Below are 11,228 nucleotides of genomic sequence, written 5' to 3'. Positions count from 1 at the left end.
ATATTTTATATATAATATAAAAGACACCAGATGTGTGCTGGTAATAAAGGGTTTACGCTGCAAACCAGTCTGCATGACTTACTCAGGTGCGCGGCATCTAGTTACGAGCATTTCTTCTTTCCTCACCAGATGTGTAGACTTGGTCAGCACAAACCAATCTGCAAAGTGTTACGTGATGGGATTATGCGGGTGGGAAAGACTGTGGCACAGAAGCTAACGGATGAGCTCGTGAGCGAATGGTTTAACCAGCCGTGGGGCACTGAGGAGTGCGACAATCATTCCAGACTCAAACTTTACGCGCAAGTTTGCCGGCATCACCTAGGTAAGTCTGCCATGGCACTAGCAAGGCTGTCTCATTTTCTGTACGTATTCTAGAGGTTATTTGTAGTAGGTGGAAGCAGGGGGCTTTTTCTTAAGGTACAGATTATGATCTGTTTAAAAATAAAAAAGGTATTAGGAGGCTTTATCTTAATGTCTTAATCACTGCCATGTTAAATTTGCCTACTCTTTGAAAGCTTTGTTGTTATTTATCGGTCTGGTGATCATGTCAGAGATTCAAAAGCCAATTCTCACCTTTCTAGAAAAGTCTGTTTGGTGTAAGACGTTTGTATGTCTCAAAGATGTTCCATACAGGACTGAATATATAAACTGATCTGGTCTATATGCTGCTGATGTGGGTCATCACAGCACTGTGACAGAATGATGTGCATGGTGCCTTCAAGCACAGCATTTATTTCTATAAGAGACGAGTGCACTAAAACTCTGCAAAGGAAGCTGCCATGTAACTGAGAGGGAAGAATTATTACGACACTACTTAACATAAATACCCCAGGCTTACATGCAGAGACATGCATGTGCACAACCAGTTGAGAAATTGGCCTGCTCAGTTCCTACCTGAGGCATCTGGCAGGGGCAGTGTTGGAACTTTTTATTCATTTATTACTTAAAAATAATCCCTGTGATATTTTTTTTCTGAGACTAAGGAGCACAAGTAACTATATTAAAGTTTGCCACTATTGTAGCTTAGGTAAAAAAGACTTGTAGATCTTCAGTCTGACAAAGACAACCTGTAGTAGATTGCAAAGCTGAACGCTGTATAAAGCTGTTGTCACAACACAATCTAGCCAGAGGTAATGATGTGTCAGTACCAACTTTGATTCACAAAGTTCCACAAAGTCAGTCCTGTTTTTGAAGACATTTGATTCATATCAGTTAGAACTGAAACCCTGAAGAATGGATTCCAAAGTAAATACTTATAATGGAGATTGTATTCACTTAGCATTTCTATGCTCTTAAAATATTCTAAAAGCACAGAAAATATTGTACGACTTTATGGTTAATGCAGTACACTTTAATCTGACAGACTGTCATTACTCTCCTTTTTTTTGATATGCTATTTCAGCACCTTACTTAGCCACTCTGCAGCTTGACAGCAGCTTGTTGCTACCACCTAAGTACCAAACCCCAGTGCCAGCAAGCCAGACACAAGCGGTACCTGGGAATGCTGGAGCTGTACCTTCAAATTCAACGTGTCTTTCAGCTACTGGGGCACCACCAACAGGCAATTCTTTCAGCTCCACACCCAGTGGTGGGACCACAAGCCTTCCCGTGGGAAGCAGTTCATCCTCGGGATCCTCTGTGCCGCAGCTGTCAGCATCTTCTGCAACGCCTGGCGTTAACCAGATGACCACTGCCTCCACTCCAGGGTTTAGTGGGAACACGAGTTCAGGGCAAAACACCAGCACTGGAGGAAACACAGCAGAGCGCTCGCAAGGAAGCACAGGTCCTGGGGGAGAGACAGAATCAGGTCAAAACTTACCACAGCAGCAACAAGAAGGGCAGGAAGGGTAAGTTACTTATGTGCTCAAATGACTCAAAATATTTCTAATTAAATCCACTGTTCTCGTGCTTTCATACAACTCATAACCTTTAAGCCGTATGTAAATCCTTGAAAGGAGAGGACCTGTTGAAAAAGGAGCAGAGCCCATTTTCATTTGTTGGTAGTAGTTACTGATAAACTGGAGTTGGAAAAAACAGACCTCTCCTTTTTCATTACAAGAAACAAAACATGAACACCGGTGCTATGGTTCTGTCTGAGATGCTGTAGGATGCTCCACTTGGCCTACATTTGCGGTACAAGAAAAACACAAGAAGTGTCATAGGTTCTGTGCCACGTCTGCTAGCTCGGTCTCATGTATGTGAGGTGCTGCAGGATATCTCGTGGCACTGAATGCCTCTTAGTGTGGGCAACTCCATCATGCCTGTAATGTGAACAGATACAAAATGCAATCCAGGGATATTTTCCTCGCTTTCTTGCATTGCAAGTATTGCTTTGCAAGCAGGTATACTCTCAAGTCAGGAAACAGGATTATATTGCTGTTACTTTAAAATACATTTTAGCAGCACAGCTTGTTTAAAGATTGTATCATAAACAGTAATCCATCAAACATAAAAATCAAGAAAAGGTTTTTTTAACATCTCATGTATAAGTAACTTCCTAAGTGAACATGTTTTTCATTACTCTCATAATAATGCATATTACTAGTAGTCATGATATATGTTGTGGAGTTCCTGTATCTTAAGTGAAAAGCCCACATCCTGTTGTAGTTCGGGTTATCCTTAAGACATCTGTTCACTGGATCTGTGCAAAATACCATTTTATCAAGTGCAGCATGGTGTCTGACAAAGTAAGTCTGAGCTGCTTTTTATCACTTACAGATGTTGAGCCTCCCATTCATGGTTGAGGCATGAAGGAGCATTTTCCCAAGTAAAAAATGGTCCATTGCTCCTTCCATTACCAATGGAACATTTTCTGTAACTGAACAGAGGACTTCAGTCTCCCTGAATATTACTTTGGCACTTGCCCTCAGTTCTCAGATCCACCTCTTCCAAGAGAAAACCCTGAACAGCACCAAAAACCAAGCATGCACATACATGAAAAGAAAACTCGCAGAGCTAATATTAGTCAGCTTTTCCATATTCTTCAGACATAATCTATTCTGATTGCATTAAATGAGATTATTCTAGACATTATGGTAAGTATCTGTAATGCATAATTAATAACAGGTATTTTGGATTAAGAACTGCTGTGAGTAAAAGTCATCTCTCCTCAATCACTGTTGTCATGTTTTTTAGTTTTGTATCTGAACATAAGAATCACTTTGTATTCCTCTTTTTCCTCCTCTGCTTCAGCCTTGCACACCTTTACAGGAAAACAATTAACAATGTAACTTGCCATTGAGTTTAACATCGTGTATGTTTCCAGTGTTACAGAGAGGGAGAGAATAGGGATTCCCACTGAACCGGAGTCTGCGGACAGCAACGCCTATCCGCCAGCAGTTGTCATCTACATGGTGGATCCTTTTACCTACACTGCAGATGAAGAATCTGCTTCAACCAACTTTTGGCTCTTAAGTTTGATGAGATGCTACACAGAAATGCTGGATAACCTGCCTGAGAATATGAGGAATTCTTTCATTCTCCAGGTAATTCTACCTTCCTCTGTATCTTCACACTGGAGACCCATTCTGTCACAGCATGCTTTTGTCATGTGCGCTGTACTAAAAGATACAAAATGGAAGATAATATATAAAATGTAGGTGACGTTTACAAATTATTTTTGTCAGTACAAGGTTATATATAAAAAAAAAAACAACTCGCTTTTTTTAATGAGAAAATTTAAGGCAGCCACAGTATCCTTGCTTCAAATCTGCTGCATGGTTCTAGCAATCAGGTATGCTAGATGCTTCCTAAAGAGGGATTTTAGTTATTTAAGTTGCAACTTGGGTTGCTGTTGCCAAAAATGTCCAGTTGCTCCTTCGATTACTTTGCACATTCAGTTGTTTGCATTTTATATTCTCTTGCTTTATACTGTTTAATCCAAAAGAAGTATGTGAAACCAGACATTTAATGCACAATTTAACTATTGTTATTATCTACTTCTTTAAAATAATTTACCATGTAACTTGGCATATCATAATAGTTACTTACTATGGAATTACTTAGGAATTGAATTTGTGTAGTGAGAAGCAGAGCTTGGCCTATTGCCCAGACTGCCCGCATTTTGCCATGCCTCCTCTTTCACAGCAGCTCAGTCTGAACAGATCGGGGGGAGAACGGGAGGCCAGAGATTGCAGGCTATGCATGTATGTGTGCAACATAGGCATGAGGCAGCATGTGACTTATTTCTTTATACCCTATTCAAATATGCTCAACTTGTCTTAAAATTATTTTAATTTAGATGATGAAAAAAAAGCATTGGAAGTTGTTATAGTGTCTCAAATTTGGCATGGAAAACAGTTGTCATTTTTTTGTAATCTTGGCCTCACCATTCCCTGAAATGATGGGGTAAACTGTCATCAGAATGTTTTAGGCTTGGGGATGAACTGAAAATCAAATTCACAACTTCATATTGCATAGACTGCAAGCAATTTAACTGTTCAGACCTGAAGATACTAAAGATATCAATGTCTGAAATACAAGAACATGTAAACTCTATACTGAACTTGAATCTTAGTTTGTATAGGACAACTGATGGGCTTACAAACTCTTTGTAAGTACTGTTTATTTTCTGGGCACTTACTCTCTGTTTCTCAAAATATGTGGCATTTTGCCAGTTTAAATCAAAATAGTAGACAATTTTCTCCAAGTAAAGGGTAACAGGATATAGTTCACAGTATTCTCACAGCTGTACCATAATATACACAAATATAGAGTTATTTCAAAATAAATCAAACCCAAATGTTTACAGATTTATTACAATTCATACACAGACTAGAAAAGCTCAGCTTCTGAAATTCTTGGATAAAGAATTTGTCTTTTAAAAAGACGTAGTTGCGTTTAGTAAGTAGGATATACTACAAAAGTACAAGTGGCTCAAGGAAGAACCATAGAGTAGTTTTATGATACTTTAAAGTTTTATGATACATAAGTTTTACTGCTACTGAAAATATTTGTTCAAAGAATCTGCTTGGGTCTCATAGTGTTAGATGCAACATTAATATTTTGTATTCACAGTTTCTGCTCCAAAAATCTTGCTGTTCAAAAGAAGTTTCCACAGCCACGTGTAGGACATTGTATTTCTCAAACGTACATTTAAAAACTGAGCTTATAGCAATTTAATTCTGATTTTATAAGGATTTGAATGGAAAACATTATTTTTGTTATGCTTTGTTTACCTCTGAAGGTATATTATGCCATTTCTCCTTCCTGTTCTTGTGCATGTGGGTCTTGGCCAGCAAACTCAAACCTCGTAGGCAAATCTTGCTGTAGTTCTGTTCCTTGCTGGTTGAACATGGAAATTTAAGGGTCTTGCTTCACATTACTTTCTGAAACAAATAAAACTGAACAGCAGCGTAAGATTACTGAGCTTCCACTGTTTACTAAATTGAAAGGGAGTAACAACCACATAAATCATTATAAGAGAATCTTAACTCTGCTCTCTGCAGTGGTCTATAAGAATGACACTGTAGTGCTGATTCCCTCCTGACCAGCAAACGCCAATTCTGACCAGCAAAAACCAAACCTGCCTAAACACAAAGCTCAGAACACTGAGATTATAAAGCAATGGCTACCTGCAAGTAAGGATGCTGATCAGAAAGAGTTTTAAAAAAATTAAAGGTACTTGAATATGGGTGTTTGGTTTTGGACTGAGAATCACATAAATTAAAATTAAAACTACCCCCAAGTTTTACGGTATTGCTTTTCAAAGGCACCACTACTACTACTTGTGGTATGCTTTGACAAATGTTAAACATGACTGTTACACTTGACTGAGGAAAATAATCTGGTTTTTTGTACAGTTGATTGGGTTTCTCCTTCAATGATGTTTATAGTACAGAAAGAAAAATTAATTTAGTTTCTGGTAAGCGGTGTTTTTCAGCAACCATGGTTGTGTTATGTACTGTTCAGTTAGTGCTGCCCTGTAAGAAGACTCTTCCATTATATTGGACATAAGTCTTTGCTTTCTGAGAGATTTTGCAACCTTAAATATGCCGTCTTATGGAATGGACACAGCAGTTTTGTATCAGGGGATACTGTGGCTGAATGTTGCAGCCATTCACGCAGAAGGGCAGCAGCCCTTCCTCTGATGAGAAGCTGCAAATAATGGCATAGCCCAGACCAGAATGTCATGCTAGTTAACTGACTAACGACTGTGAGAATCTGGTTTGGTATTAATGAACAGCTCTTTGAAGACTTTCAATCATGTTTTATTGTTTCTGTGAATTACACAGATTGTGCCTTGCCAGTACATGCTGCAGACAATGAAGGATGAACAGGTTTTCTACATTCAGCACTTGAAGTCTCTGGCATTCTCTGTGTACTGCCAATGCAGGAGACCACTGCCCACCCAGATTCACATCAAGTCCCTCACAGGCTTTGGGCCAGCTGCCAGCATTGAGATGACCCTCAAAAATCCTGAGGTTAGTATTGGTGTCCAGAAAATGAAAGCCTGTTAAAGTGTACCCATTTTTCTCAAATAGAAAAAGAAGAGTATAGAAAATGCTTTTAGGGGTATTTTTCCAAGGTATAGAAGACAATGACAATATAAAGGGAAAAGGTAAACTAGTACTAAATAGAAAACAGTAAGAAAAATGTCAGACTACTTGCTTTCAGAACATTTTAAGCTTCTGGGTTTGAGACATAAAGTAAAAGGTTAAAGTTCAGTGTGAAAGAAGAGAAAATGTGTGCTGTTACTTGGGATTCTGAGACATTCGGTAGTTTTAGTCCATGGTATTCCTACAAGTATTTATGTCCAACTTTTATTTATATACATATATATGCATATATATGAAATAAGTTCCTGTGCCTAATTACAGATGTTATATTAATTTCCTGAGGCAATGGAGAAATCCCCATATTTCACTGGGATTGTCTTTCATCTGTTTGTTTGGGTTTATTTAAACTGTAAATATTCCAGCCCTGTTTGTGGAATTTCGGGGATTTCAAAGGAAGAATAATCCATCTTACTTTCCATGAATGTTTTTCATTCTTCGAAAGATAATGATGAGGGTTTTATTTAGCTTTAATGGACCAACTAAACACTTACCTTGGGATAAAGACATGCTTGTTAGGCTTTAAAAACCTAGTTTCAGAATTATCATAAAACCAACCTATCAGCACATTTCATTACTCACGTAAAACCATAAGCTCTCACTGAAAATTTCTAAAAGCAGTATCACCCCAGGCGTCTCCTCTTCACATTCTCTCTTCATGCTTTCCTCAAAAAGGTATCTCGTCAGCAGGATGGATTTTGCAGCAAGTTACAACAGTCATACTTCAAGCTATTTAGGCGTAAGAGGAAGAGCAATAAACTTGCAAGACCTCTGCAAGCATCTCTCCCCTTTAATTACTGTTCCTGCACTGGTGCCAGAGTGGTTTACTTCTAGAAAGTGACAAAAGCGGAAATAAAATACCCCTTACTGCCTCTAAGAAGACACCATAACTTATTTTTTCTCTAAGCTACATAACCACCCTTTTCCCAGTATCTCTCGACTGTGAATGTTTTGAATGTATTTATTGTTTCACACTTGCAATTTTCTGTACTTATCTGCTGCTGATTGTATTGACTTCATTGCAGAGGCCCAGCCCAATCCAGCTGTATTCGCCTCCTTTTATATTGGCACCCATCAAAGACAAACAGACAGAGCTGGGAGAAACATTTGGAGAGGCCAGTCAGAAATACAACGTGCTTTTCGTTGGGTATTGTTTGTCTCACGATCAGCGTTGGCTTCTGGCATCCTGCACTGACCTTCATGGTGAATTGTTGGAAACCTGCATAGTTAATATTGATTTACCAAACAGGTAGACACCTTTACTTTTTACATTATATCTAGGTCTATAGCTGTCGTCCCTCACTATCATTAATTTCTTGCATATTCCTTCTAATCCAATTCTCTGCTGATGGCATTATGATTATGTTATAGTAAGAACATTTCAGTTGTCACTTTTATAACTTATAAACTTCAGAGAAAAAAAGTTACTGGGTTACACTTAGTTTTACAAATGCTACCTATGAATCTTACCTTCAAGAAAAACTGGTATGGTGCTCAGCATAGTGACACCTCTCACATGTCACTGCAGTAATAGTACTGAAAGCAGATACATACTTTTTCTGCTGCTTGTTAGTAGAAGGTAAGTTGGGCACTCCACAGCACTGTGAGAACTCCTATAGAGAGTAAGCAGTGAAATAATTACATAAAATAGAAATCTGAATATTGTCCTTGATTCTCTTTTTAATTTTGTTTTCTTTTCCTTCTCTAACCTCCAGGTCAAGAAGGAGCAAGTTGTCTGCACGTAAAATTGGTCTGCAGAAGCTGTGGGAATGGTGCATTGGTATCGTACAGATGACATCACTGCCTTGGAGAGTTGTAATTGGGCGGCTCGGCCGCCTCGGCCATGGGGAGTTAAAAGGTACGAAATGTCAATGCTGTCCCTGCCTGGGGTTTTGCAATGAGGACGTGGCCTTAGTGTACAAGACTTACGGAACTGATCACAGACCTTTAAAACCAGAAGACTGAGTGATAATCCTAGCCTGACATTGAATTTTTGTATTTGGTTTCCATAAACTGTTTCTTTGTTTGTGCACTGGGTGTGATGTTACTCCTCGTGTTCTGTAGCTGTTGTGCAGATTAAATAGTGAATGTGCAAGTGGAAGTCAGGGGTTTCATAATGTTAGAAAAAGATCTGAACAATAGTTACCCTGTCACAGAAATTGAAACAAGACTCAATTCTGATTCCTAAATTTAAACATAAACTAAACAAAAAAAAATTATTGCCAAAAAAATTACTGAACAATTTTTTTTCCCCTGTGGTATACAAAACTAACGATAATGAATGGTAACCAGCAAAAAGGTGCTCTCTGCAGCCTGCAAAGAGTTTGCAAGATTGAGCATTCCTAGCAGCTCTCTGAGACCTTAGTGGGAGCTCTGGAGTGTTGTAGGTGTCTTTATCCAGCACGGGCAGGGGCTGCCTTGCTTCAGCAGTGAACACACGCATTCAGCATCTTTTCTGCCATTTTAATGGCTGTGGCCACTATTCAGGTTTTCTTTGGTGACTGATTGGAAGAAATTGGGATTCAGAGAGGGTGCTCTCATCTTCTCCCATCTCCTGAGTTGGAACATGAAAATAAATGAGACAGGAGGATAAAGATGTTTCATGAGTGTTTGTCCTTTTACATTAATAACTGAAGGAGACGTGAATTCCTCTGATTAGCTTATTGTAAGAGATTTTGTATTTCGTGAGATGGGAAAATTGAAAACCAGTGCACAATAAATAACAATTCAGTCTGAAAGCACAAAGAAATACTCTAGGGGGGTAAAAGCAGTAATTAAACGCCTTCTCCCATATCATACATGAAGGGAAGAAGAGGTGTTGCCTGCCCCAGTAGGAGAATTTGGTATCCATCACACACGCAGGAGTTAAACAGAACTAAGGCAGGAAAACAGATTGAGAAATTAATTGGCAACTTCCTTCCTCTTTTTGGACACAAAATGTCATTTAAAGGGCTAAATGTAGTTTCTTGAATGAGTGCACCTCCACTGAAATTTTCTTTATTTGGTGTATTTTATTCATAACAAAGTTTAACAGAATTTCTTTGATGTTGAGTGTGTGAATTTGTATCTCATTGCTTGTGTTTCAAGTATTAAGATAGAGCCATCCACTTGTTTACATGGGGAGGCAGTTCAGAATAGTACAGTGTAACAGAAATGCAAAGTGTAATTAATATTTTTTGATTTTCAAGCAAGTGTTGGCTATCTCAGGACCCCATTATGTTCTATCATAACGTTATTCATTTCAGACTGGAGTATCCTCCTTGGGGAATGTTCCCTGCAGACAATCAGCAAACAACTAAAGGAGGTGTGCCGCATGTGTGGCATCTCAGCAGCAGACTCCCCTTCTATCCTCAGTGCCTGCTTAGTTGCCATGGAGCCACAGGGGTCATTTGTTGTGATGCCAGGTAAATTTTATCCAACTGTATGAATGCCAGTGAACCTTTTCCTCTTTTATCACATTTATCGCATATGCACATTAATTTCAGGAGACTTTTGAGTCCAACTAGAAGACCGTGACAAGCATGGCTAAATGTGGTAGAAAATAGGTTGAGCCAGCAGATTTCCAAAAATACCGTGAAGAGATGCTGCGCTGGGAGCGTAGGCTCTTAGAAGAAAGCTCACTGTGTGCCACTGTCAAACTGGGGTCCTTCCCTGGGGAGGTCCTGGTTTCAGGTGGTCCTCATCAGCTGAAATGAGATGTTGTAGATACCCCCATGCATGGAGGACTGCAGGCACCGTGTGAAAGATTAGCAGTCTGTGTAATGAGAGTAAGGATAAACCCACTTGCCTTTTCATGTGCTTACATTATTTAGAGTTCCACTGTAAGCAGCAGTCCTCAGAGTTACCTTGAAAGAAAACTAGATTTTGAGATTGCCTTTATTTGTGTTTGTGTTACTTAAGCACGTACTTTTTAATGTACATGATGACATATCCTTACAAACTGCTCTGGTTTTCTAATTTAGAAATAAAAGATTACTACATGGAACAGAATTAATTACTCCAGTTGAATAATTTTCAAAGCAGATTTTTTGTAACATGAGAAAATAGATGGCGAGTTATGTTTTTTCACGTCAGAGTGGGTTATATTGCATAATTATACAGATGTGTGTATCAAAAATAAATTTAACTTGCTTGTTTAACAAGTAAGCCTTTGATTAAGGGGCAGCAGAATGAAAGGATAAGTGGGGCATTGTATGTGAATTCCCATAGCTAAACATTATCTACAACTTGTGATCTTAATTTCAAGCTCTTCTACTAATTTATTCTTTTTAAGATAAGAACCTCTCAACACTTGTATTAGCTTGCAAACCCAGATTAGAAATTAATTGAACATGGAACTTATATTTTGAAGATGATGCAAATTAATGTCTCTGCTGTTGCTTGTACTCTGTAAGATGCTGTCACGATGGGATCAGTGTTTGGCCGGAGTACTGCGCTGAATCTGCAGTCGTCTCAGCTGAACACCCCTCAGGATGCCTCCTGCACACACATCCTGGTTTTCCCAACCTCTGCTACTATCCAGGTAGCACCAGCAAATTACCCCAATGAGGATGGATTCAGCCCTACTAACGGTGAGTAAACACGTGTCTACTGAAACATGGTGCTTGGGAACGCTCAGCAGCTGTTCAGAGCATCGGCAGAGCTGTACCAGTCACAGAATCACAGAATCACAGA

General features: G+C 39.0%; 1 protein-coding gene across 1 annotated transcript; it reads left to right on the top strand.

Moving 5' to 3' along the window:
• Positions 1 to 30: 30 nt before the first annotated feature.
• Positions 31 to 11,125, top strand: LOC104547567 (mediator of RNA polymerase II transcription subunit 13-like; the record flags this gene model as incomplete). Its single annotated transcript, XM_010193328.1, has 8 exons — positions 31 to 322; positions 1,403 to 1,847; positions 3,266 to 3,485; positions 6,234 to 6,422; positions 7,580 to 7,803; positions 8,270 to 8,412; positions 9,800 to 9,958; positions 10,949 to 11,125. Coding segments are annotated over exons 1-8 (1,849 nt in total), but the record flags the coding sequence as incomplete, so codon positions are not given.
• Positions 11,126 to 11,228: the final 103 nt, after the last annotated feature.

The sequence above is a fragment of the Mesitornis unicolor genome, unplaced genomic scaffold, assembly GCF_000695765.1.
Source record: "Mesitornis unicolor isolate BGI_N332 unplaced genomic scaffold, ASM69576v1 C13674815, whole genome shotgun sequence".
Taxonomy (NCBI): domain Eukaryota; kingdom Metazoa; phylum Chordata; class Aves; order Mesitornithiformes; family Mesitornithidae; genus Mesitornis; species Mesitornis unicolor.
The sequence above is the reverse complement of the archived record's forward strand: the minus strand, read 5'-3'. Positions and strand labels throughout refer to the sequence as shown.